Source organism: Phalacrocorax carbo, chromosome 20 (genome assembly GCF_963921805.1).
Source record: "Phalacrocorax carbo chromosome 20, bPhaCar2.1, whole genome shotgun sequence".
NCBI classification, from domain to species: domain Eukaryota; kingdom Metazoa; phylum Chordata; class Aves; order Suliformes; family Phalacrocoracidae; genus Phalacrocorax; species Phalacrocorax carbo.
In genome coordinates, this window is record NC_087532.1 from 2944923 (window position 1) to 2970105 (window position 25183).

Sequence of the window (25183 nt, forward strand, 5' to 3'; positions counted from 1 at the left end):
GGATACCCTTTTTATTTTGAAAGGACACTTGCTTGTCCAACAATTTTAACAAAGGCAAAGCTTCGTGTTGGATTTGGCTGGTGGGAGAAGCCTAGCAATTGGCAGCTAGGAGCCACGTTCATGGAAGTCTTAAAGTGAAGCAGTATTTGCACAGACGGCCGTCGTGCTGTCATCTTGCAGCGCTGCTCCCTGCGGTGCTTTGGTGCTGAACAGAGTGGGGAGTCGGGGCTGTGGGCTCGATCCCTGCCCCCGTGCTGGCTTGTTGCGTGGCTTTAATTGCCCTGTCTTCTGCATCTGATTTCTGTCTTTCCAGCCCTACAAAAGGAGGAAGTGTTATTCTGAGGTGGAATTGAGTACTGTTTAACTAGTGCTTCAGGTGTGTCCTTCCAGCTATCCAGTATTTCCTACCCACCTTATATCTCAGTACAATATATGGTTAATGCTGCTGGTAGCCTCTGTAAATAAAGCTTGAAAGCTTAGGGCTGGGCTGAGAGTTGAGTGAAAGGGAAAGGGAAAGCAAGGGGAGGAGGGAGCAAAGCTGTCTTGGCGCCAGCACTCCCTGTCCCACGTGCTGGCTTCTACTGGCCGCACACGGGGAAATGGATCTTATCTACTCTTTTAAAACAAGAATAAAGCAGCTGCTGACTTTGCTGTAAGGTAAAACACATTGTGTGAGAAGAAGAAAGGGAGATATTGTGGTGTGCGTGACCCTGTCCAACCTCTTGCCTGGTGGTTAGTAGCCCTTGTCCCGGCCAGCTCTCGCTGCTGCACGCAGAGGTAGCTGTTTGTGTGACCCTCTTTTTTGCATCGTGGTCCAGGTGGAATCCAGGAGAAAAATCTGCTTGGCTTTTCTGTCCCTGCATCTCTTGTTTCTGCTGGGGTTGGAGGTATGTCTGAAAGAGCACGGAGACCCCTTGCAAAGTACTAGGCTCTCCCTTATGGGCTGTGATCTGGGGGACTCTGGTGCTGTGTCATGAGGCTCAGAGGGGGTTAGAGACGCCGTCTGGCAAGCTGTGGCCTGGTGTGCGCTTCTGATGAATCTGTTCTGTCTTGGCCCCCACCCCAAACTCATGCCACGGAGTTATGTAGCAGGTGGCTTTAAGCAAAGTGTTGCTTTGCCACCTCCCACTTCCCGTAGGTGTGTGCCTGCGTATGTACGAGCACGCTGCTGCCTGGAGGCTCTGAGGGGAACTAGAGAGAGTTTATTTCGGTCGCTTCACTGACAAACAGTACTCCATGAACAGATGGGAAGGAAGGGTGCATTTATAGTACTGTCCCCTTCTGTCTGATATTCCTGATGTGGCCTGACAATGGCACACCAAACTGATGTCTGGGATGGAGGGATTTGCTATCCCACAACAGGCTGCCATCGCACAGTGGCTGAGCACGAGCACTCCCGCCCTCACCATCGGATGTCTTCTACCCAGTCTGTCTGGTGGGTTGACCCTGGCTGGACGCTGGGTGCCCACCAAAGCAGTCACCCCCCTCCTCAGCTGGACAGGGGAGAGAAAATATAACGAAAAGCTCGTGGGTTGAGATAAGGACAGGGAGAGATCAGTCACCAATTACCATCATGGGCAAAACAGACTCGACTTTGGGAAATTAGTATAATTTATTACCTACCAAATCAGAGTAGGGTAATGAGAAATAAAAACTAAACCTTATAACACCTTCCCCCCACCCCTCCCTTCTTCCCGGGCTTAACTTTACTCCTGATTTTCTCTCCCTCCCCCTCTCTGGCAGCGCAGGGGGGCAGGGAATGGGGGTTGGGGTCAGTTCATCACACGCTGTCTCTGCCACTCCTTCCTCTTCGGGACACACACACATGACTCCTCACACTCCTCCCCTGCTGCAGTGCGGGTCCCCCATGGGGTCACAGGTCCTGCCAGCAAACCTGCCCCAGCGTGGGCTCCTCTCCCCATGGATTCACGGGTCCTGCCAGGAGCCTGCTCCAGCGTGGGCTGCCCACGGGGTCACAGCCTCCTCTGGGCATCCTCCTGCTCTGGTGTGGGGTCCCCACAGACTGCAGGGGGATATCTGCTCCACCGCTAGCCCCCCTGGGCTGCAGGGACACAGCCTGCCTCAGCGCGGTCTTCACGGGAATCTCTGCTCCGGCACCTGGAGCACCTCCTTCCCTCCTTCACTGACCTCGGTGTCTGCAGGGCTGCTCCTCTCACACATTCTCACCCCTTTCTCCAGCTGCAGTTGTGCACTTTTTCTTTCCCCCCTTCTTAAATATATTGTCCCTAGGTGCTACCAGCGTCGCTGATGGGCTCGGCCTTGGCCAGCAGCGGGTCTATCTTGGAGCCGGCCAGCATTGGCTCTACTGGACACGGGGGAAGCTTCTAGCAGCTTCTCCCAGAAGTCACCCCTCTAGCCCCCCCGCTACCAAAACCTTGTCACTGTCTTGCCTTTGCCATCTCTCTGGGTCAGAGAGGGAAGTACGATTAGTCTGGCTTTTGTTCTGCTCCCCTTGTCCCTTGCTCTGGATGATTCTTGAGCCTGAGCGACTGGTGCCGTGGGTGATCAGTTGTGATGTGACTGGATGGAGACTGGCAGGAGTACCTGATGCCTCTAACAAGGAGAGCAGCAGAGAAGAAAGCTGCTTCTGGGTGATTAGCTATGAGGGGAAGGAGCACGGTGCAGTCTGGAAGGTGGTGGTGATCTCTGTGCGCTGAGAGCCGCTTGGAGCTGTGAGCCATGGGCCGAAGGACGGCTCTTGCCACACTTTGTGCTATTGGCATAGAAATGGCCCAAGAACTATGCGCCGTGCATGGTTTTAGCAGAACCAGAGCAGTAAATCTGACGCCTCTGCTGCCTTGCCCCCTGAAAGGAGGGAGCTAGCACGCACTCGTGGCTTTCCCAGGCAGGGGTAAAATTAAACTACTTGAACAGAAGGAGAGTAAAACCTGGGACTGTTGGCAAGACTGGAATCACTCTCCCTTTACGGTACTCTTAAAGTCTCCCTGGCAGATGTTTATCTTGCCTCTCTAGGGTATATGAGGCATCCCCTTCACACAAACACGCTGTTTTATGTGAGCTTTTAAAATGAGAACGCGTCTGTGGAAGGCCTGACTTGTTCTTTCCCAAAGGCAAGGCACTGCAAGGGATTTCATTGTTTCAGCAGTCCAAGTTCTGCATTTTAGCTCATTTGGCAGCAGGTGACAGTGCTTTAGTGCTGAGTTCTGGCTCAGTTCCAGCCTGGGTTTAGACACTGACCACCCTCCATTCTCTCTTGTAATTGCAAATTGTTAAAGACTTCCTGGCTTCCTGTCCTCTGAAGCCATACAGAGCCATTTTGGTCTGCGAAGTTGTTGCTGTATCCTACCACAAAGACGAGTAGAGAGACTACTTTGTGCAACACTTACTCGATGCTTTGTGAAAAGCTGAACCTGCCTTTTCTGGGCTCTGGAGACCTGGAAGAATGGTGGGAGAGATTACAGCTTTTTTTTTCCTAGTCACTAGAGGTTACTTCAGCTTATCCTATTAAAAAAATAAAGTGTCAGAGAGCCAGATTTTGTGTCCTAAACTTCTGAATAAACAACCTCTGTAATGGAGCTGTTCCTGAAGGCCCATCTGCTTTGTGGTGCTTGCATTAGGGTTTGTGGTTGTGGGTGTTAGCACAAGCCTATTGCTATAGATGCTTTCCTGTGCTTTAGTTTCCCATTTACTCTGTGAGATCAATAGCAGCTGGTAGTTTCGGGTCATCTAAGCAGACCTTTTCTACACTAAATAGTTATTTATTTGCCTGGTCCTGTGCTGAGAGTGCTTGGCTTTTCTGAGTGAGGCTATAGCTGTTCAGCTTGCCTCCTGTGCTACGCTGGGCGCTTTGCCCTCTGGCTGATGGAGCACAACTGTGCCGTGAGCAAGGCTGGTCGCTGCCTCATTGCCCTGGGTTTTTCAGCTGCAGGGACCTGGGGAGGTAGGTAACCTGTCTGTGTGGGGTGTTTCTAGCCCTGGTCATAGACTCTGTTCTCTTTCAGTACACTCAGGTTAGTAGAAAATGAAATTCAATGCCCACAGGAGAAACTCCAACATGGGGAATTCCTCCAGACCAGAACTGCTGAGGTAAACGCAAGACTGGAAGCTCAGAGTACATGAAAGGGCATGGCAGAGCCTGTGAATTGCTGGGCATTCCTAATAGTCCCAGCAGCCCTGACTTTTCATTGCTGGTGTGAGGTTCTCATCACATCAAAGACTTGTCCTCAGGGTGTCTGTTAGATAAGACTGCCAGAAAGTGAGATGTTTGTGGCAGAAACATGAGTGCCCAGAGCTCACAAATCTTTTGGGAAGCGGCTGATGTTCTGAAGATGATAATTTCATTGAACAAGGCTTTTTAGCATGTAGTGAAGAAGCACCCAGTCTCTTGTGTGCTTAGCTGGGCGGGGAAAGCCCTCAGGGTGACATCTGAGTAGTCTGTTGGGAAAAGTGCTTCTAAAAATAAAGCTGTCATGAAGTAGATGCTTGGACAGCTGCGGTGATGGGCTTGCTGCTTACCAACGTGCTCAGCAGGGGAAAATAATCCTTCCGGATTGAAACCAAATATTTCTGCTGTAATGGTTTGGAGAATATGGTAGTTTCCTCACTTCAGAGGAAAATATTAATGAAGTGGCCCAGCCCAGGGGAAGCATCTTAACCACTGGGATGTCTGTCTTTGTTAACTTGGAAGATAACAAAGAAAAGGAAGGAGATGGTGACAACAGGAATTCCTGACCTAGGATGCTGGCCCTTCCCGCTCCCTGAGGGAGGTCACAAGCGACAGAATTAGATGAGGTCAGGGGAGACGGCTTGGATGTGAGTGTATGCCTGGGGAATGGCTCCTCAGTCAGGGGTGGGGCTGAGCTTGGCACATGATGAGCCCAGGCTGGCAGAGCCTAAAACAGAGTTCTTGTACCTGCAGTGTCTAAAAACAGCAGAGTCCAGGAAAAGCCAACTTGGTCTGTCTTTTCCTGTTGAAGCCTTGATTTCAGAACAGGAAAAGTCACTGTCTGGAGGTGCTGAAATTGATCCACAGGAGACAATGGGATACCAAGATATTTGGATTCGGTTTGTGACTTGAGGCTGGAGCCTCAGCTCCAGCTGCCCTCAGTATCTAGGCTGCTTGCCTACCTTGGCTAGCTGGGGTAGCGCCCCCAGAAAGCTTAGGAAGCAGTTGTACTACAACTGGCAAAACCCTTAGGACTCAACACTTCACCGTGCTTGGCTTCATTTATCACTACTACTTTTTCCCCCCGATTCGCTCCGGCACTCGGCTACTGCTGGAGGTCACTGTAAACATTAACAGATCCACTGCTGGTAAACCAAAGTGTTGCAAAACTCCCAAGCTTGGACCTAGCCAATGTCATGAGCTTGGCTTAAAAATCATGGAGTTAAACCATGTGGAGGTTCTTTTTCTGTGTGGAAAAGGCATTTCCGGGTGGGAGGAACACCACCAGTCTTCGTGAGGGTCCTGGTAAAGCCACCAGGCTTGGATTTGTTGTGATCCAGCAGAAGAGAAGTACGCAGTAGTGAAGCAGGCTTTTAAAGAAGCTGGATAAAGTGATTAGACTGTACTCTCAGGTCTGTCCTGCATGAATTTGCAGGGGGATGTGGCTCATAAAGGCGAGGAATGCTTCCCTGGAATGCCCTGCTTTGATTAAAAAAACTCTTGAAGAATAATCATGGCAGCAGTGCTTTGCTGCCTGGTGAAATTACAGTCTTCGTGCACTTAGTGTAACGAGAGACCTGCCGTGAGGGAGACACCGTCTAAAAATGCAAGGAATAGTTGCCATTTTGCAATGCTGAAGGAAGAGGTGAGGCATAGGGAGGCTGTGAGTTCTGTGGACTCCTGATGACTCGGGTGGCTTGAATTTCCTGCCTGGGCAGAATTGGGTGGGGCGGCAGAGAAAGTGTTTTTCTTTGGGTGTTTTTTTTTTGTTTGTTTTCCTTCAGGTGCTACAGAGGTGTCAGACTCGATGGCAGGGCAAGGAAGGACTATTCTGATCACAAAGTTTGATTCTTGTGTAGTCCCTACCTCAGCCTTACGGTTCCTGGATGATCTTTAGAATTGTTTAGAAAAATGTCCTAGCCTGACTTTCAGGATGCGAGAACTCCTATGAGCTCCTCTCTATGTATAGACCGAGAGCAACACCTGCACCACCATAGGCTTGGTGCCGCTGATGGCCAACATTGTAAAACATTAGATATACATATAGATGTTTTGTGTCTCTTATTTCCCCAGGTCGAGTGTCTGCTCTCATGCAGCAAACCGCCTGTTAATGCAGGACATACACCACCTTTGCTGCTCCTGTATGGCCTGAGGGGAGCTGGCAGTCTCTATAGATTCACTTGCAGGGAGAGCACAGGTCACTTGGGGCTCTTGGCTTGGCAAGATTTAAGCGAGGAACGGGTTAGCACTTGTTCAATGTGTACAAATATCACCCCCCTTTGTTAGCTTTCCTGGAGATGGTGCATCATGGCTTGACTTGCCCCCGGAGACCTTGGCTCTGGGGGCAAGTTTCTTTTATTGCCCCTCCCCTCTGAACTGCCACCCGGTGCCAGTCTGGTGTGGTGGCAGCCCTGGTGCAGAGGGGACGGAGGACCCTGTTGCAGCCAAGTGCTGTGACTCAGGGAAAGCTCCTGGTTAGCACTCAGACATCAGAGTGGGTTAAAATCACCATCCATCAGGAGGCTTCTCTGGCACTTCCATTTGTTGTGTGGCTGCTGTACGAAGCAGTCTCATCCCTCTCCCTTCTTGGCTTCTGTGCAGAGTACGGATCCCCTTTTGTGTGTAGTGGGAGAGGGAGCTGCTTGGCTGACTTCTCCTTAGTGGCCTGAGGGCTGGTTAGTGGTCAGGTTGTGGAAGGGGAGAAAATGTCTCCCCTGCATGCTGCTGATGCCTCTACAGAACAGATGTCCTGGAAGGCTCTGGCTGTCTTGAGCCTGGTAGTGGAATGAGCCCACAAATATACAGTTTAGCCACTGGCTGCTAAAGCCAGCTCTTGGGCTTTGCAGCTTGGACTCCAAAGCAAACCCTGAGTGCAGATACTCACAGGATGACAGACTGGCGTGGTATATAAGGAATATCCATTGTCCCTAGTCTAACTGTCCCCACCTTGCTCCAGACATTATCTGGTCACAGTTGACAAAGAATCATAGAATCACTTAGGTTGGAAAAGACCTTTAAGATCACCAAGTCCAGCCATTAACCCAGCACTGCCAAGGCCACCGCTAAACCATGTCCCTAAGCATCACATCTACATGTCTTATAAATACCTCCAGGGACAGTGAGTCCACCACTTCCCTGGGCAGCCTGTTCCAGTGCTTGACAAACCTTTTGATGAAGAAATTTTTCCTAATATCCAATCTAACCTCCCTTGATGCAACTTGAGGCCATTTCCTCTCGTCTTGTCGCTAGTTACTTGGGAGACCAACCCCCACCTTGCTACAACCTCCCTTCAGGTAGTTGTAGGGAGCGATAAGGTCTCCCCTCAGCCTCCTTTTCAAGTGAAGAAAAAAAAAAAAAGTGGCCCTTCAAGAAGTGCAAACAGCTGCGGCGGGAGGCGACCCTTTCGTTTTTTAGGACATCAGGTATCTGCATGTATTTCAGGACCGTTGATTTGCTTGGTCTGGACTTTACATGTGAGCTACTGTGTGTTTAAGCCTAGAAACGCAGGGTGATGCAGGCCATTCAGAACAGGTAAGGCTCCGCTGCCCAAGCCTCCCCTCTTAGGCACTTGCTGGCCCACTCCATGGAAGGATTTGAGGTCCACGTGTGCCCCTGGTCACGTGGCCCGCGAGAGGCCTGTTTTGGGGAAAAATATGTGGGAAGAAATTCCAGGGTTTATCTCATGCTCTGCCTCTTTCTGCTTCCCCAGTTGTGTATGAGCACAGATCCCGGCTAGAACGATCCTTGCAGAAGGAGCGAGGGGAACACAAGAAGACGAAGGAAGGTGAGTCTCTTGCACGGGCGGTGGAGCGGTGGCCAGCTCACCCTCCAGCTGTTCTCTGGGGAGGCGTGTGTGTTGTATCCAAAGTGTTTTCTTCCTTCAGGGCCCTGTGTGGATGTTACTGAATGCCCCCAGGTGAGACTCATCCCTGGTTTGTACTTAGAGAATAGTTCACTGACTTGTCCATTGCCCACGGGCAAAAGGTGCCGCAAGGTGGGTTCTGTTCTCTCGTATTCCTGCATACGTCCTCAGTCTAATCTCTGAGTAACCCAGAACGTGATCTCTGAGCACTTCAGGTGATAGCTAAACCTGGCACTAAACTGTGCTTTTTTTTTTTTCTTGGAAATACGTAAACTTATAAGTAATTTGAAGATGCTGAGCTCTACAAGTGCTGAATAATATTAGCATCACTGCACTCCATAATACATGGACAATACAGACTGTCAGAGCCTTTAAGATTGATCTACAAAAGTAGACAGACGTATGCAGGATATTTTAAGACCATTGAATACAAGAGGAAGTAGAAAGCTTATAGGTTAGCTCATCTACTTTTCAGTGGAGTAGCATGCTTGGATGTCAGAGCCCTTTGCACCTGATTGTTGTTGGCAACTTAATAGCTGGGTTTTTATCTTCAAAACTGCTATGTAGAGTAACATCACTACTCCTTACTCCTACCTGCACTGTGTTTCTGGAAATGCTGACATAGAGCATCCAGGCTTGGCTGTAGCTATGTGGCTATATAGCTAAGGGAGAAGCTGCATTTCTGCCTCTTTTGTTTATTTGGTGGGGACCGACTGAGAAAATGAAGCATCCTAACAAGCATTACCTTGCTGTGGGACCTTCCCATTTTAAGAAGGTGGTGCAGATGAGATCAGGTTAATTCCTTTTGGTCTCTCAGAAGCTTTGATTTCTCTTTTCCAGAGTCATTTCTCATTTCAGAGCACCCCAAATCCTCACACAGCTTCAGTCACATCAAAATATGGCTGTTTGCATGCTGAAGTAGAAAGTCACCAACGCACTTGCCTGTAGAATGGGAAAGGAAGGACATTTGGGCCAGTCTAGATGGTACTATTTTCCATGAGAGGCGTCCGTCCATCCATCTTTCTGAGGGCATTGCGTGGAGGCTCCTAGCAGCATCTGCATTCCAGCTTGTTGAGTTGCAGCCTTTTGCTCAACAAGGGCCTGATTTCCTCCTTCCCTCCCCCCACCAAAATATAAACCAGATCCTTGTTAAATTCCAGCTCATTAATTGTCTTCTCTTCTTCCATTTCTAGATTTTTTAGTGTATAAGTTAGAAGCTCAGGAAGCTCTCAACAAGGAGAAGGTAGGTATGGTTTCTTCCTCTGTGTGTGTGTGTGTAATAACGGTAAAGGTTTTTCTAGTACCACCCCAGCCGTGAGGCCAGTGCTGCTGTCTGGAAGGCATGAAAGACTTAGGAGTGTCTATGGTACAAGATGAACTTTGGCTGACTCTTCCTTGCAAGGCTGTTGGTGTGTGAGGGTTTACTTCATCTTAGGGAAAGACTGTCTTGTGTCCCTTCTCCCACGTGTGATAGCAGAGTAGATGATTTGATTGTCAGCTCCTGGTGTAGCAGGGCGTCCTGTGCTGCAGTCTGAAGAGAGAATTGCTGTTTCATGGTACAGAAGAGTCCTGGGGAAGTTGAATGCCAGGCACGCCACAGAGAACATGAAGAAAGGCCATGATTTTTTGGGGGGAAAGCATATCCATTGTTTTCTGTCTCCAGGGATTGTGAAATGTTTTCCACTAGCTTGTGGACTTCTCATGCGGCAGGGAAAAGAAGGACTCTTCATTGAGGGTTAGGAAAAAATGCATCCCTGCGTTACAGTCTGTCCCATTCACTTGAAGTTATAAGGCTGGTTTTATTCCATTCTCAGAGCATCTGTTGATGAGATGCTGGAGAAGAGGAATTGTTTTTAGCCTGCTCGTCTGTGGGTCAATGTCATCCTGTTACAGAGACTCATGGATGAATATCTGAATGCTCTAATGGCTGGGCAGCTCCCTTGCAATTTGTGCTCATTTGCCGGTAATATTTCATACCGTATTGAGTATTTATCGTGTAACTTAAATTGTGGGTTGTAGTGGAAATCTCTGCATGATGGTTAGTTTGCCCTTCCATGGTGCTGCTTAATATCTCAGCCATGTTGCTTTAAGCTACCCAAACATAGATCCCAGCAGATGTTTGTAAAGCTGCATGTGATGGGAAAAGCTGCAGCGTGCTCCCTCTTAGGTGCCGCTGCTGCTGCGGGGACTTAGCCTTCGAGCACAGCTGCCTGGTGGCCTCCACACCTGCTGTGTTGAGGTGCTGGTGCTTCAGTGAAGGATGGTACCCTGGGGACAAAGGGGAAGCATGTGACCCTTAGCAAGGCATAAGGGGATCTGTTAAACCGGTACAGACCCCTCTGTCATCACATGTAAATCCCTCCTGGCTGCTGGTTTGTGTCAGTTGAGCTTAGTTTGATAGCTGTACCTGGTTAGAGGGGTTTGCTTTAGGCTTACCCAATCGCTTAGTGATCAATTTTTGGTTCAATGGCGCAATTTTTATGTGTAGGCAAGAGCTTTGGTGCTCTCTGCCTCCCCCTCAGCTGCTGCAAGGAGTGCTCAGCCGGCTTTGGGGGTATTTCACTGTGCAAAGCTCGCTGAGCACTGGGCCTGTCCTAGATAAAGAACCGAAGACTGGGGAGAGCTGCTATGAATGTGAATCAAGAGAGCTCAGTTAATGAGCTGGTGGCTAGGCTGTTTGAAAAGGGTTCTTTCCCGGCGGCGCTCGGGCCGCACGTTCTGCGGGTCACCTGGGTGGGTTTCCCCAGCCACCACGCGCGTGCCTGCGTGCGAAGGGGCAGGGGGAGCTTGCTGTTCAGGCAGCGGCTGCGCAGGTGCTCGCGTGCGGTTCTCCCTGCCTTAGGTTTTTTTCCGGCATCTAATGGCATTGTTTGAATCTTTTTCTTTCCAGCAAGATTCTATGAACAGATACGGGGCTCTCAGTTCCCAGCACAAGATACTGAAGGTAAGGGAGGAGTCTGGTTTCACGTACGCACCTTCTGCTGCGTTAAAGAATGCTCCCTGGAAGGAGAGTCGGTGCTTTCGCTGGCCCGAGATGCCTAGGAGAGACCGAGGGTTTCGTGCGGCTAGTGCCAGCGCGGAGGGAGGGGACTGCACGGTGGTGTCGATGTACATTCCTTCCTGACTATTCAGGTTCATGGGAGTTTCCTATTTATTCTGTTGGGCTTTGTGTCAGATTACAGCCTTCACCTATACCTCGTTTCAATGGTAGTCTTTGTGCCGTTTATTACACAGGAGTTCTGTTGTTCAGTGTGTTCTTTTCTGGGTCTCTGAGTGTGAAAATGGGTCTATTCACCGTAGCTTGCCCTTTGGGCTAACACAATGTGTTCCAGCCCATGTAAAAGGGTCAGAGGGGGGCAGCTTATAGCATTTTGTAGCTTATCGCGTGCTCTGTCTGAAGCATATCTTGATGTTAAAATTTGCTTTTGTTAGAGCAACGTGACTGTGGCTGATGATGGTGGTTTCTAAAGGTCTTAGTTAAGAGCATTGGCAGCGAAATGATAATTTAATTCTGGGATGCAGACAGAGGGCTAGGTTCCAGCAACCCTTAGCACCGCTGGGTTGTATTTCCTGAGCGGAGTTGGAACTCCAGCTGCCTGGCTTGTTGGATTCAAACTTTGGGAAAAGGGAAGTACAGTTCTGTCTCTTGGGTATTATCCAGCACTGCGGATTCTGGGAACGCTTTGCAATAGTAACGTTCCTCTTCATAGCGACTGCAGTCTGAGCAGAATGCTCTGGTTTGCTTGTCTCAAGGGGACAGCGAGAGCATTTCGTCCTGACTCCCCTTTTCTCTTGCTTCCTTTTATCAGGGTTGGGGGGGAATCTATTTTTTTCTTTAACTACATTTACAGCTGCTGAAGCACAGGCCAGCCCTTGGGACTGCAGTGTGGTATTTTTCAGCCCCACCAACCTGAAAAAGCAGTATTCAGCTCAACTCCTAGCTAGTTATGAGACTGAGTAACACTTCTGTTACTGGAGCACAGGTGAAAAATGCTTCCCAGTGGTACTAGCTTCCTCAGGAGGGAGATTACTGCCAGCAACACCATTACCTAGGAAGGAGACATGTAAAGCTGAACAGAAGCAACTAACTCTGTTAAGCTGGATGTCCCAAATGACCAAAGACTTCCATGAAGCCACATCAGCACATCTGGCTTTGGTGTTTCTGGCCACTGCTGTCATTCTGATCTGTACTGAAGTCACCTCTGTCAGATTACCATCTGCAGCTGGCACACCAGACTCAAAGGGGCAGGGGGCTTGACTTTGTCCAAAAATAGCAGCTACAGTAGTTGCCTGTGTCTGGATTCCTGCTGGGGCCAGACTTTGTCTTACAATTCCTTTCATCCTCTTGAGTGGAGATTAAAATTTTTTTTTGCTAACATCATTCTGCAGAATGCATCCTGGCATAGGCAGGCAAGGGTGGCTTGAAACAAAAGATCTCTTTTTTTTTTTTAATGTGGACTTCCTGAAACAGCTGAAACTTGGAAATTTGCAACGAGGTGTGCCCTTCCTTTGCTTGTGGGCTAAGCGTCCAGTTACTGCTTCTGTTTTGTACAGTGCTACCTGAAAATCTGCTTTCTAAATCATGGCAGAAATACATGTTTTTAAGGCACTTTTATTTTCTTTCTCTTTGTCCCGTTCCCCCCCCCCCCACCTGCCCATTTCCCCATAGGCCTCGGAGAGGTAGAGCTGATGCACCTCGGGTGCCACATGTTGTCTGAACAGCGAAGGGAAGGTGGGATGAGTGGCCTTGCTGGCCTGAATTCATACAGCTGAGTTGAAGGACTGATCTTTGAAAGACTAGCTGACTTCCTGAATGATATGATTTCCCCTGTGCTGGTTTTGCGTGGGATAGGGTTAATTTTTTCCATAGTAGCTAGTATGGAGCATGTTTGGGATTTGTGCTGAAAACAGTGTTGATAACCCAGGGATGTTTTAGTTACTGCTGAGCGGGGCTTACACAGTCAAGGCCTCTGCCCCTTTGAGTCTGGGATGTAGACAGAGCTGGGTTCCAGCAACTCTTTGCACCGCGGGGTTATTTTCCGGAGCAGAGTTGGACCTCCAGCTGCCTGGCTTTTGGGTTCTCTCCCTCATCCCGCTGAGGGGGGAGCGAGCAAGTGAGCTCAGCTGCTGGCCGGGGTCAAACCCCGGCAGCCCGTGTGGCAGTGCTGGGCGCGATGGGTAGGGACACAGCGAAATGCCATTGCCATGGCATTGCCATGCCATGGTCTCGGTGTTCTGCCACCCCCGGCTGCATTCGTACGTGATCTGCACAACACCCACGTGCTGTGTCTTGCAGTTGCGGCTTGGCTGAGTGAAAGGGCATATCTAGGGGGTCGAGAAGGGAATGATATTACAGTCATGGGCAGCTCTGGACATGAGAGGTTCCTGGCTTCCTCAGGGCTATCAGTATACCTAGCTTTGGTAGGACTGACTGGGTAAAGAATGCTCTGCTTAGAGTTAAGCTGCTTCTCTGAAAAATAATCACATGTAGCGTGTTCCAGAACTCCCGTACCGCAACTACAATAAAAGAGCATCTTTAGATTCCTTCCGAGGTTTGCATACATTGTCACAGCCATCCTTAGAAACCAGCTGGGAGTGAGGATGCTCTGTGTGTGTAATGAGCTGGGCTGGGCCTCAGGTGCTTTGTGTGACCCCGGTCAAGGCACTTATCGCGCTCTTCAGCTTCCTGCTGCTATCAAAGGGTGAATGCTCCCTCCCTTCGTCCTGACTGTGACCAGCCTGGGGAGGGACATTATGCACATCACCTGCCAGACAGAACACGGGCCAGAAATTAATTGACCTGAGCTGATGAGGACTTAAAATTCCTTGAATTGCTTACAGTTTCGTGTTAAAATCAATTTTCACTTGCAAATGTTTGCGGCTTCTGAGGTGTTTCGTATCAAAATGGTTTTAGGGATGTGGTTCATCTACAGTGCTTTCTGCTGGTGGCTTGGGTGGGAACTGTAAGTACCTCATGTCTTCGAAAGCCAAAGCAGGAATCTTCTATTCTCTTGATTTTTTCCCTCCTGATCTTTGATCTGATTAACCTGACATTGTCATCCCTCTTTCTTCTGTCTCTGGGACCCCTCCATACTGATAGCTTTTTTGCTCTGCGTTGCATGTTGAAGTGGAGGATATTTGCTTCAGGGGAGAATGCCTTGGCCTGTGTTTTACTGGGGATAAATAGAATCATCGATAGCATTTAGAGGTTTGGGGTTTTTTTAGAAAAAGGAGATTTTTTGGTTTTTTACAGGACAGAAATTACTGCCTGAGTCCTGAGGAGCTGTTGTGTAAGGGCCAGGGTTCACCTGTGAGCCAATCAATCTGCATACATAATTGGTGTTGACAAACTGAATGTGGAAGGACTCTCTAGGTTACCATGGGAACAAAAAAGGAGGTGAATTCTGGTTCAATGGGTCTGAGCAAAAGGATGTCTCAGCATGTTTTGTTCTTGGGCTCTGCAAGAGGGGAGGGGAGAAGAGAACAGCTCTTCAACCCACTTCTATCTGATGAATTCTTGGCCTGCTTGAAATAGTCTGAGGTCTTGTGAGAGTCTTGTTATCCTGCATTTCATGCCTGTGAGCCCCATGTTACTGTGGGGAGCGTGGGCTCTCTCTAGTCTCACTATGAGAGGATGTGGTATCCTTGCAGAAGGTCTCCCTCCTGTTCTAGCAGCTTGCAGTGGTGGGTGGGAGAGAAGCCAGGCTACCAGGAGGCAAATCAAGCAGAGAGAACAACCTGAGTGTTTAGGTGTCTGTGTCCTAAGTGACCAGCGATACCAGGACGCAGAAAGGCAACGGGAATTAGACCGTAGCCCTACGTAAAGGTGAACTATTCCTGTAATGCAGTGTGCAGGCTGAATGTTACATGCACCATGGAAACTGTCCTTGCAGGTAATGTTGTCCTTCAGCATGTCTGGGACTCCGGATTTATGCAGTGTTCCATGGGCGTTTGGTTTGATACCAGCAAATATTATAGCCTGCATTGCTCTCGCAGAGCAGGACGTGCAGGGAAGTTGGGAAGGAATAGAGTAGTTCTTGGCTGTGTCTGAGTCTCCATCTCTCTTTTTTTTTTTTTTTTTTTTCAGGCAGGAGTGGACTTGCCACCACATTCTGCTTCCAGCTTAGTGGCTTCCAAGGAGACCTCCCAAACTGCTTCACAAAGCAGAGTTTAATTGACATTTCACATCCCTCCTGAACCACTGAACACAAAGAATATTTTATTGTGTCTGGGATTTCTAGCTACCTTCTTGGAGGAACAAACATCTCTTCTGCCTCCCCAAGCAACTTATTAAACAGAGACACTTGAGTAGCACTTCGCAATAGCTAAATTACTCTTCTTCTCCTTGTACTGACTCTTTGTCACTTCTCATATTCAGAACCAGCACGAAGATGTCAAGAAGCAGCTGCTTGACCTACAGCTGCAGCACAACAGCTTGAAACTGGAACATCGTAAGGCACTGGAGACCCACAGCCAGAAATACGCCCAGCTGCAGCAGGAGAAGGACAGCGAAGTCGCAAACTTGCAGGGTGAGTGTGGCGGAGAGCTGAGCAAACGCCCCGCAGAGAAAGGACTGGGGAACTGAGATCAGGAGAGGACCGTGTTTCTTCTGCAAGCCCCCAGAAGGTCTGCAGATACCCTAGGGACGCTCCGTATGGCTGAGTGTGCCGCGCCTTTACCCTTCCATACCTCAGCTGGAGCTTTGTCCTACCTCAGGGCGGCGGGGCAGGAACAAGGGCAGCGTTAAAACTGGCCAGGTGTCCTGAGGTTGGGCTGAGGGGAGGTGAGAGGTGCAGAGCAGGCTATCGCGCAGCCTTCCCCTGCGAGGGAAGCCGCTGGCATTCACGGGCGGTGTTTTTGTGCAGGAATACACACCGCACAAGCCCCTGGCTGCTTGGGCTGGCAAATGCACTGATCAGGCTGCAGTTGCATGGTCGGTGCAGGGTCGCGGAGGAGAGGAGCTTCCTTTTTTTTTTTTATAGCCCCATGGGAGACTGCACGACCTTGGGTTTAACCGTTGAGTTCTCTGGGGTTCAGAGACCCCTGCGCCGTTATACTGCATGGGGCATCCATGGCTTCTGTCAACACCAGCACTTTCATGGTGTTATTTTTAAAAGCCTAATTAACTTTTGCTGGCTGCTTACTCTTACTGCAGCCGCTACTTATCTTATTTGTGTAGAATTTGTGTAGAGCTAGGCAAGATAACAAATTATTGTGCCAGATGCTGATCGTATTCAGACCGTGAAAAAGTCCATGCCCCAGGGAAGTCACACTCAAAATGGATAAGATAATCCAAAAGTAAAAGGCATGAGGCTAAGGTAGAGATACATGCCTGCGGTTCCACAGTAGGCTGGGGCAGAAACAACAGGTTCATCCATCAGATAATACTGGCTTTCCCTGTCCTCCCTCTGGTGGGTGACTGTGACTAAGTTAGCAGAGATGCTTTTTGTAGCAGAGATAAAATATTGTGGCATGTAGGTATCCCACCTATTTCAATATTTGTTTTCCACTTCTCTGCACACTTTTGACAATGAAAACCAGTTTCTGTACTACTAGAATCCTGTAAATTCTAGCATTTAAGCTCGGGATCAAATTAAACATACTTTTTGTAATTAATGGTGTAGTTCTATAAAATGCATTTAATAGCGCAAGTATTGCAGAGGACGCTGATCCCTTTAATTCCCAAAGAGTAGTTTCAGTTTAGTCTGCTGTTTAATTAGATTGTGAGGTTTTTAAGGTTCACATCTGTTCTTACTTAGATTAGGTCTGGGAGAGTGAAATCTGCTGATGTTTTCCTTGTTTGTTTGTTTTTTTTTTTTTCCTTTGATCAACAAAGCCCCAGTATCTGAGGAACACTCCTGGGTTAATGGGGAACTGAGCACAAGCAAGTGAAACCTAAATATTTGATTGTTTCTCTTCTTTAAATATTCAGCCCCCAATGAAGTAAGAAAACAAATTCTGCCAGAGGAAGGAGAATAACGATCAGAAAAACAATTTGGAAGGAAGCTAGTCAGGAAGGTTGGCTTAAGGCCGAGATTATTATTAATATTCTCTGTCCATCTTCCCAGGCTACTGTTCACTTGGTACCATCTCCTGTGCTTTAAGCTCAAAGCTGGCTAGTAAATCTTCCCTTAGGTGTTGGTAACCATGCCATACAAAAGAGCAAGACAGAGAGAGCTAGTAGCATTGCTAATGCCTCATTTTCTTTCCTTATGTTCCACCAGTATTTTCTGTATGTAATGCGCCCTCAGGAGACGTGTTAGAAGACGTGCCTCTGTCAGCGAGCGTAACAGGGAACAGGCGAGGTGCCTGAGCAGTGGGCATTGCTCGGGGCTGTTAAAATGGAACTGAGGGATTTTTGCTAGGTATGGTTGCGAAAATGCAACTCTCACCCCAGGGATGCTGGGGGAAAGCAGAAGCCCACTGGGAAGCGTGTGGGGCTGCTTTCACAGGTGGAGCTGGGTTTGGTAGCTCCTCTTGGTGGTCCTGGTTGCTTTACAGCTTTGGGGCAGCTCTCAGGTTGGTGACGTAGAGCCATCTACTTGCAGGAGATGCTGGGATTTGGGGATGGTGCAGCTGTGCCGTATGAGCCAATGGTTGGGGTATCTGCGCCCTGTTCCTGAAAATCCCTGCTTCTGGAAGTGCTTCGTGAATGCTGATAACCATTTTTGAATGGTTATGAGTATACGCTCAGATAGATGAAGCTTCCTGGTCTTGTTAACTGGGGTCTGTTTAATCCTGTTTGCGTCCTCCCTTTATTCCAGGCCCTCACCTGCTGCGTTATGAACTATATTCTCCTCTGCTTTATAGGAACTGCAGTCTATTTACGCTGCACTTCACACCCCCAGCACAGCCTGTCCTCTGCTGTGCTCCCCCACACTAATTCTGTACTCACCATTTTTTTTTCTCATCACGCATTGGCACAGTCTGCTCTGAAGGCAGAGGGATAGTTGTGATCTTTGAGCTCCTGTTGGAGGTAAGGACCCATCGTTACAGCTGAAATTTTCTTCCTGTTGACAGTGGTAAAGCTCCTGATCGAGGCCATTGGGACCAGGATCTCATGCCTGCCATGCTGGTGATAGAGGAGGGACATACAATGGCACGAAGGTTTTGATTTCTAGTTTCTGAATAGGTTTTGAGGACCTAAATGTTACTGAGGTATTGGCTCAGTGAAACTGCAGGATTCTTTTGGACATGTCTCTCCCACACTTGAGATGCCTTTGGTTCTCTGAAGGCCTGGGGGAATGTCTGTATTGTAGTCGGAGGTCTTAGCAGTAGCGGTCTCGTGCTAGCTGTCATCTAGCCCGGGCTAGCTGCCTGGAAACATATCCCTTATTCACTGCCCCGGGCTAACGCCCACAGCTGTGTGTGCTTTCAGCACTGTGTGTACACAAGGTAACTCAGCTAAAGCCGGAGTCCCATAGGACGTAATTCCATATTTCCTCCTGGCTGCAGGGAAGACGGAGCCTTCTTTTCTCTTTGATGTTAACCTCCACCGCAAGGCAAGAACACACCACCCAACCTCAATGAGAAAATGTCCTGTCCCAGGGATGAATGGTATAAGAGAAGATATACCACTGTAATCAGAAATATCTATAATCTTGAGCTGAAACCTTGCACGCAGTGCAGCCTGCAGCAAAGCGACCATCCTGTTATGGGAAAAATTCCCATCCTTGTCCTGGCAGGTGCAAACTATGTTTGCAGGGAAATCCCAGTGCGTGCAGTCCCAGTGATATTTTAAGAGAGCTTCAGCATCCAAAATAAGGCTGACAATTTCTGACACAGTCTGTCTTTTCATCGGAGGATACACAATTGTATTCAAGGCAGTGAAATGTAAGTGCATTGTTTGTCTTGTCACTGAAGTACTTAGGAGTGCGCAAAGAGCTCGAAAGGAGCCCAGCCTGGGGGCTACGAGGCTACGTAACAGCGTAGGCATGTATGTGCCTGAGGAGAGCTGTCCTGTGATTGCTTTCTCTAAGTGGGTTGTGGGGTTTTCTCCTTATACCATCCTTTCAAGAGGCAGCTTCTCTGTGCAGTAGGCGGGAACCTCCTTACTGGATCTGCTGTGCGTTCAGGAGACCTGACAGACCTCTCCTGTAGCTGTTTCTCAACCTTCCAGTTACCACAGGTAGGGGCAGTCACCGCTGCTCTCCCTGCTATTCAGCTGCGATGGGTAAGGGAAATGAAGAAACAAATAGCTTATTCTGACAGCAAGAGCAGCAAGAGCCTGACCCTGGTAGCAACAGTTAGGAGAGACTCTGGAGAGGAGGAAGTTCCTTGGATGGGCAGGACTCGAGTGCTGCAAGGAATGAGGATGCAGGTTTGTCAGTGTGTGTTTGGCTAGTCCCTAGCTAGTGCTTCCCTGCAATTCCTGGGCTTGGAGAGATCTGTGAGGTCAAGAGGAATTTATGGTAAGGGAGAGGGATTCTGCACTTGTGAAAATAGCTCTCTTAAGCAAATTTCTTCTTCTCTTGCAGATACAGTCTTTAAACTCAGAGAAGAGAGCAAGCTGCTTCGGAAGGCCCACCAGGAGGTTCACTCTCAGCTCCTTAGTGCCCAGGTAATCAACAAGGGGGTGGTTCTGGCCACTTGGGGCAATCTTTCACAGGGGTCTGGGTGCACCATCAAACAGCCTCTAAATAATAAATCTAGTTATCAACTGTATTCCAGTGTGGCGAGTTGCCCAAAACAGTGCTGTAGTATAGGTGCGTTCTGTATAAGGAAAATTCTCCAGCTGGGAATCTGTCCCAGTAGCTGAAAATACAGGTATGCTACGCAAGTCACTGTGGTTCATCTGAGCACGAACCAGTGTATTCCTGGCCCTGGAATGCCTCCTGTCACTTAGCCACGTCTCAAATAATGCCACCCTAAATGATGATGAAATGCCTGCATTTATGTCTATAAAATTAATTGCAGAGAGAAATAGCAATGCAGAAGTGCCTTGCCTAGCTCGCTGAGACTACAGACACTCAAAAACCCTGGGAAAAAGGTCCCCTTCTGCATCTCCCTGTGAAGCCTTATTAGAGAGGGAGACCTATAAAAAATGGGGAAAGAGCTATGTTAAAAAAGTGTTGGAGCTTTTGAAGGCTGGGGCAGATACGCAAGTGGTGTTGGCTTATGACTAGAGAGGCAGGAAAGCATTTTTCTGCAGGGGGAAAAACCAAAAGTTTTGTTGATATGGTGTTGTGGTCACGCTATGGAGACGGTGTGAGTCTCTTCAGCGCACTGGAAGTCCTGACCTCACATTGTTCTGCTCACCCAGCTGAAGCTGGGAGCTCCCAGGTGACTTGTGAGCGGGGAGAAAGTAGGGTATGCTGGGAGAAGTGGGAGGCCTTAATGTCTCTACAGTGCCTGTCTGAGGCTCTTCTACTGAGCCAAGACATAAGCACAGCTTTGTAAATAGACTTTAAAAGTCACATTGCAGTCTGAATTAGCCTTTTCTGTTGTTAATTAACAGCCCCTGTCAAGCACTCCCTTGGATTATAGGATAAGCCCAGAAGCGAGGAGTTAGCCTGGTTAGATGCTGTTGACAACTGATTCTTCCCCTGAACTGGATGCTGAACTTGAGCTAGAGGGGTGCGGGGTAGCGGGTTTTGGCTTGTACAGGATTGCTCTTGAGTTCTGGCCTGATCTGCCCTGCAAAATAGCAGGGACTAAGTGGCTCTGGGGGACTGCAAACTTGACAGATAGCTGGTTGCTGCCGGCAGGAAGCCCAGGTTACTGACACTGCAGGCAGCTGTCATTTGAGAGCTCTTTGGCTCATGTCAGATGTGGTTTGAAGGGTCTCAGGTGGACCGTCAGTGTATTTGACTTGTCTGCCTTCAAAATAGCGACTGACCACTGAACCGCTTTTTCACCCTGCTCCACGTGGCTAAGGCAGACTGGCAGGGCTCTCTGCAGCGATCCTGCCTGCAGTGTCTTGTTGGAAACTAAGCAAAGGCTTCTAGTCTCCGTAGGGGTCAGGGCAGCAAGCCCATACCAGGAATTGAAACAGCAGTGATTACAAGCTCCTCCCGTGCTCTGGCAGGCCTACGTTCACACCTCCCGCTATCAAAATGCGTCTCAGCCTTTGTTTTTAGGCCTCCTGACCAAACTTTCAAAGTAGCTGCCAGTTGAGACCCAGTCGGCTCCCATCATACAGGCCCCGGCCATCGGCAGCTTGGGTCAGTCACCGTTGATCAGAGGTCCTCTGTTTGCATTACATATTTCTACTTTTGTCTTGCTGGGTCAATGCTGAGTGCGTTGGCATCTGGCACGCCGCGTAGGACCACTCCTTCAGCAGAGCACCTTTAAAATGCTGTTCGACTAACTGTGCTGCGTTACAGAAAGCAATCGTCGGTTCAAGCGCACAAACTAGCGCGTACTCTGAACAGCATTTTAAAAAACCTTGGCTATAGATGGCTGAGGCTATAAAGTCAAGCGCTTGCAGACTGGAAAACATGGTGGCAGCTTTCGTGCTGCCACCCTTAGCTTTTGGCCCCTTCAGTGTTATGACTGATGGGAAAAGTAGCTTGCAAGAAATAGCTCACTGCTGTTTCTTGCCAAAATTAAGAGTGAGCAAGAGTAAAAGGATTGGCTCTGGGTGTGGGAGACGGGGCTCAGCACCCTGCTCTAAATGTACTAGACAGTCGTGGAACAAGGTTGTGCTCCAACCGTCGCTCCGACTGCTATTTCTGGCTCGTATGGAAGTGGCAGCGGATGATCCCAATGATTTCAGAAAATTCTTTGGATCTTTTTGACGATGAACCTAGTGTCAGTTTTCTGATCAGTCCTTTATAGTGTCTAATCAGTGTTTCACAACACGAGGGGAATGGAATTGCATTTGCCCTCAGTGGGGCAAGATGCCGTGTGTTAGAGGAGACGCCCACAAAGGCTCCCAACTTATTTATCAGCACTGCAGGTCCTCACTGCAGCGTCGATTTACGCTGAGTATCTAGTGCTTAATCTTGCTTCCTTCTGGCAAGTGAAAGTTTAGAGGAGTAGTTTGCATTCTAGATGACATGTTCATTTTCCAAGGCTTCAAACACATTTCACACGCCCTAGCCAGATTACTGAGCCTGCAGTAGCTGCCACGTTAGTTGGCCTGCCAGGTAAAATCAGGCACGGAGGCATCAAGTGAAGTATGCACAGCTTGCTGTGATGGGGGTACAAACAGCACGCGGGAGTCTGTGCATTAAGGCTAATTTAAAGCTTCTTCCTCTCTGGGCTGACCACCTTTACAGGTTTTTGATGGGTGCAAGTTTTGCTTTCAGCTAGCTTGTTCTGGCTGGAAGCAGCCTCCTGCTAGCTAGGGCTATATCCCATGAACTGTTCTTGGCTTCTTTTTCCTTTCCTCATTCCATTTATGTTAGCTTTGCAGAGTCGTTTTGTTTTGTTTAATGTTAATTTTAAGGTCAAATTTCAGGGGGAAGAACTGAAATCAACAGAGCCTGCTCAGGAATTAATTTCCTGCTAAACTTTCCTTGCTGCTTGGAAGCTTTCCTACTCTGTTCAGTCCCTAATTTGGTCCCTTTCCAGGTACCCTGGCAAACATATGAAAAACTCTCCCCTCACTTTCCTATAAATAACTGGGGTAAGAGTGGGGAGCTTTTCCGGAGTAGCTTTTTCAAGCCCTACTTTTCAGGGTTGGAATGGAAGAAATAAGCTGCAGTAGAGACACAAATGCAATGCTTTTCTAACAGTCTGGGAGAAACAATTTTCTTTTGCCTTACAAAGTAAATTGAATTGTCAAGTAGGATTATGCCAATTATTGTCAGCCCTGCTGAAATGAGCAAATCCATGGAGAAACGCCACCACAGGAAGGAAAAAAAGGTACATGTATGTGAGGCACAGGAGGAGAGGGAGCCACACCTAACAAGACCCAGGATACAATCCTTGGGCAAAGGCAGGAGTTATGTCAGTGGCTCATGCACTGAATAGCATTGGTCAAAGAATCAGTGTCATGGGTTGGCACTTCCAGGGTAAAAGTATGCAACAGAATAAAATGCAAGACTGGCAAAGGCAGGAATATAGAATATCCATGAAATCTGGAGGGAAAGCTGAAGACAAGCTTTGGCTTGTCATTAATGGTTGTGGATTATCTCCAGCCTTCCATGTATATAAAATATATATCTTTGTTACTAGTGTATCTTTGTTACTGGTGTGTCTGTGCTGAACAACTGGCCGTAAAAGAGCGACTATTCTCAGCAAGGAGTAGTTTAACCCTGTTATTGTGTGAGGTTTCTCTGTACCCTTCTCATCCCCTCAGACCCAGATGGAAGAGTTCAGGCAGCTCAAGGAAGCCCTACAGAAGATGCCAAGCTTCAAAGGATTAGGAGCTGGGAAGGGGCAGCAGCCATTCCAGGCACTGAAGGAGCAGCCGGTGGCACCAGCCAACAGCCAGTTGCAGCTTGCGAGGCAGAAGGTGTGGTATTCCCAGGAAACCCCAGGGAGGAGGGTTCTGCAGGGATGCTGTGGGTTCTCAGCATGGGGCTTTGAACTGGAGCGAACTGAGCTTCTTCCTTGAGTTTGCTCTTCTCCTCTCTTCCTTGCAGGCTTTTCCAGTTAATCAGGAGAATCACCCTGTCGGCCCCCTGCTGGCATCACAAGTCTCTGGGGTTCAGAAGCAGGCAGATGGCCCTCTGCTGCAGGGCCAGAACTCGTACAGTAATGATGGCCTGAGGCGACAGGCTAATGTGCTCTTTACCCATCCAGCCCCACTGCAAGATGCCAACTCGCTGCCAGATGCTGTGCCAGCCTGGCCAGCAGGACGCGGGGATGGCCACGTGATCCGATTCACCCGGACCATGAACAGTCTACCGAATGGGAACCCAGTAAGTTCTGCGCGCTTGGTGCTCGTTTCGTGTAGCCTTTGCTTTTGAACCTCAAAATCATATTTGTAACGACGCGCATGTGTGCATCCCACTCCCCTGCTGGGGAAGCTGTCCTGGCCTCAGGTTTCAGGCTCCTGTGTACTCTTAGAGTTTGTGTTTTAGTGGCTGGGCTCAGATGAATGGACTAGGGTTCTTATTCTGGATCCTGCTGGATCTGCAAAGAGTAAATCCTGAAAGGACCCCTTGCCTCCTGGGCCGGTTGGGGATGAGCTTATAGAAAGCAAACCTATAAAAAAAAATGGCAATAATTGCAGGGTGGTTAGGCTATAATTACAGTAATTTGTCATAATGGCAACATATATGGGGTTGGTTTTTTTTTTTAGAGGTGGCTGTGTCATTCCTCTTTTGGAGATTCACCTACCTGAGACAAGCTTGGGTCATGTAGGATCCAAATTATTTCTTCTTGGCTGTGTGGAAGGAGAAGGACCCCTTTTACTGCAGGCTGACTGGGAGGACTGTAGACTTGTTCTGAAGCACCTCTGAATCTGTTGTTCTTTGACAAAAGACTTTTCTCTGTCCCATAAGCCTGCCCAAATGCAAGGGAGATCTGCAGATATCTGATGAGATTAGGACCTTGTTCTATAGCCTTGTGTATATTGAGTATGCACGTGCCTTCTCTGTAGGATCTAAAGATGGTGATGCATATTCAGGTGAAAAGCCATGAGGAAAGCCAGGCTCCTGGGTTGTCCCTCTCTGATCCAAAACAACCCTCTGCAGCAGAAAAACCTCAGATGCCAGACAACCACCACTCTACAGGGAGCAAACAGGTGCAAATGCAAAGGTTGGTGAAACAAAACTCCCTTCTAATCTCAATGTTCAGGCTCAAAGGTTCCATATAGGCTGGTCCCTTGCCTCTCTTCTTGTGTTTGTTGGTTTCTACTTGAAACCAATTGCTTTGTGGTTTCTACTTGAAAGATGATTGAAGAAAGTGTTAGTTATTGGTCCCACTGTCATCTAATTCTTGTCACTTGTAACTGCCAGGTCTCTGTCTCGGCCGAGGCAGACGACTAGTCATGTTGCAGGCAATGTTGTGTGACTGAATGCGCAGCCTGCTGGGGGCCTCATGCTGGCAAAAAAAAGAGGCTCTTATGTTACTGGTGCATGGTCTGTAGGCTGCCTTTGTATGTGAACTGTTTGGTGAAAGTGTTCGTGTGGGGAGGAAGGAAAGAGGAGTTACTGCTGAGTGAGATCAGGTCAGCATGGATTTCCTACTAGCCTAGAGGAGAGGGTGGGGTGGGAGTCTGAACTGACTTCAATAAACCTCTTCCCTTTCAGTGATGGTGACTTAAATATCCTGTTTTG

The 25183-nt window shown here is 48.6% G+C and overlaps 1 protein-coding gene across 5 annotated transcripts in view; it reads left to right on the top strand.

The window, feature by feature from the left end:
• Window positions 1-25183, top strand: part of LOC104045954 (Golgi integral membrane protein 4) — a 38290-nt gene that overhangs the window by 2432 nt on the left and 10675 nt on the right. For 2 of the 5 annotated variants that reach the window (XM_064470009.1, XM_064470007.1), the window contains exons 2-9: window positions 7857-7931; window positions 9203-9252; window positions 10900-10953; window positions 15388-15538; window positions 19487-19569; window positions 23257-23412; window positions 23543-23821; window positions 24505-24662. In XM_064470009.1, the coding sequence (XP_064326079.1) occupies window positions 7857-7931; window positions 9203-9252; window positions 10900-10953; window positions 15388-15538; window positions 19487-19569; window positions 23257-23412; window positions 23543-23821; window positions 24505-24662 (1006 nt within the window). Of the gene's footprint in view, window positions 1-7856; window positions 7932-8031; window positions 8064-9202; window positions 9253-10899; window positions 10954-15387; window positions 15539-19486; window positions 19570-23256; window positions 23413-23542; window positions 23822-24504; window positions 24663-25183 lie in introns of those variants that run through there. The other 3 variants (XM_064470010.1, XM_064470011.1, XM_064470008.1) reach the window with 3 other exon arrangements.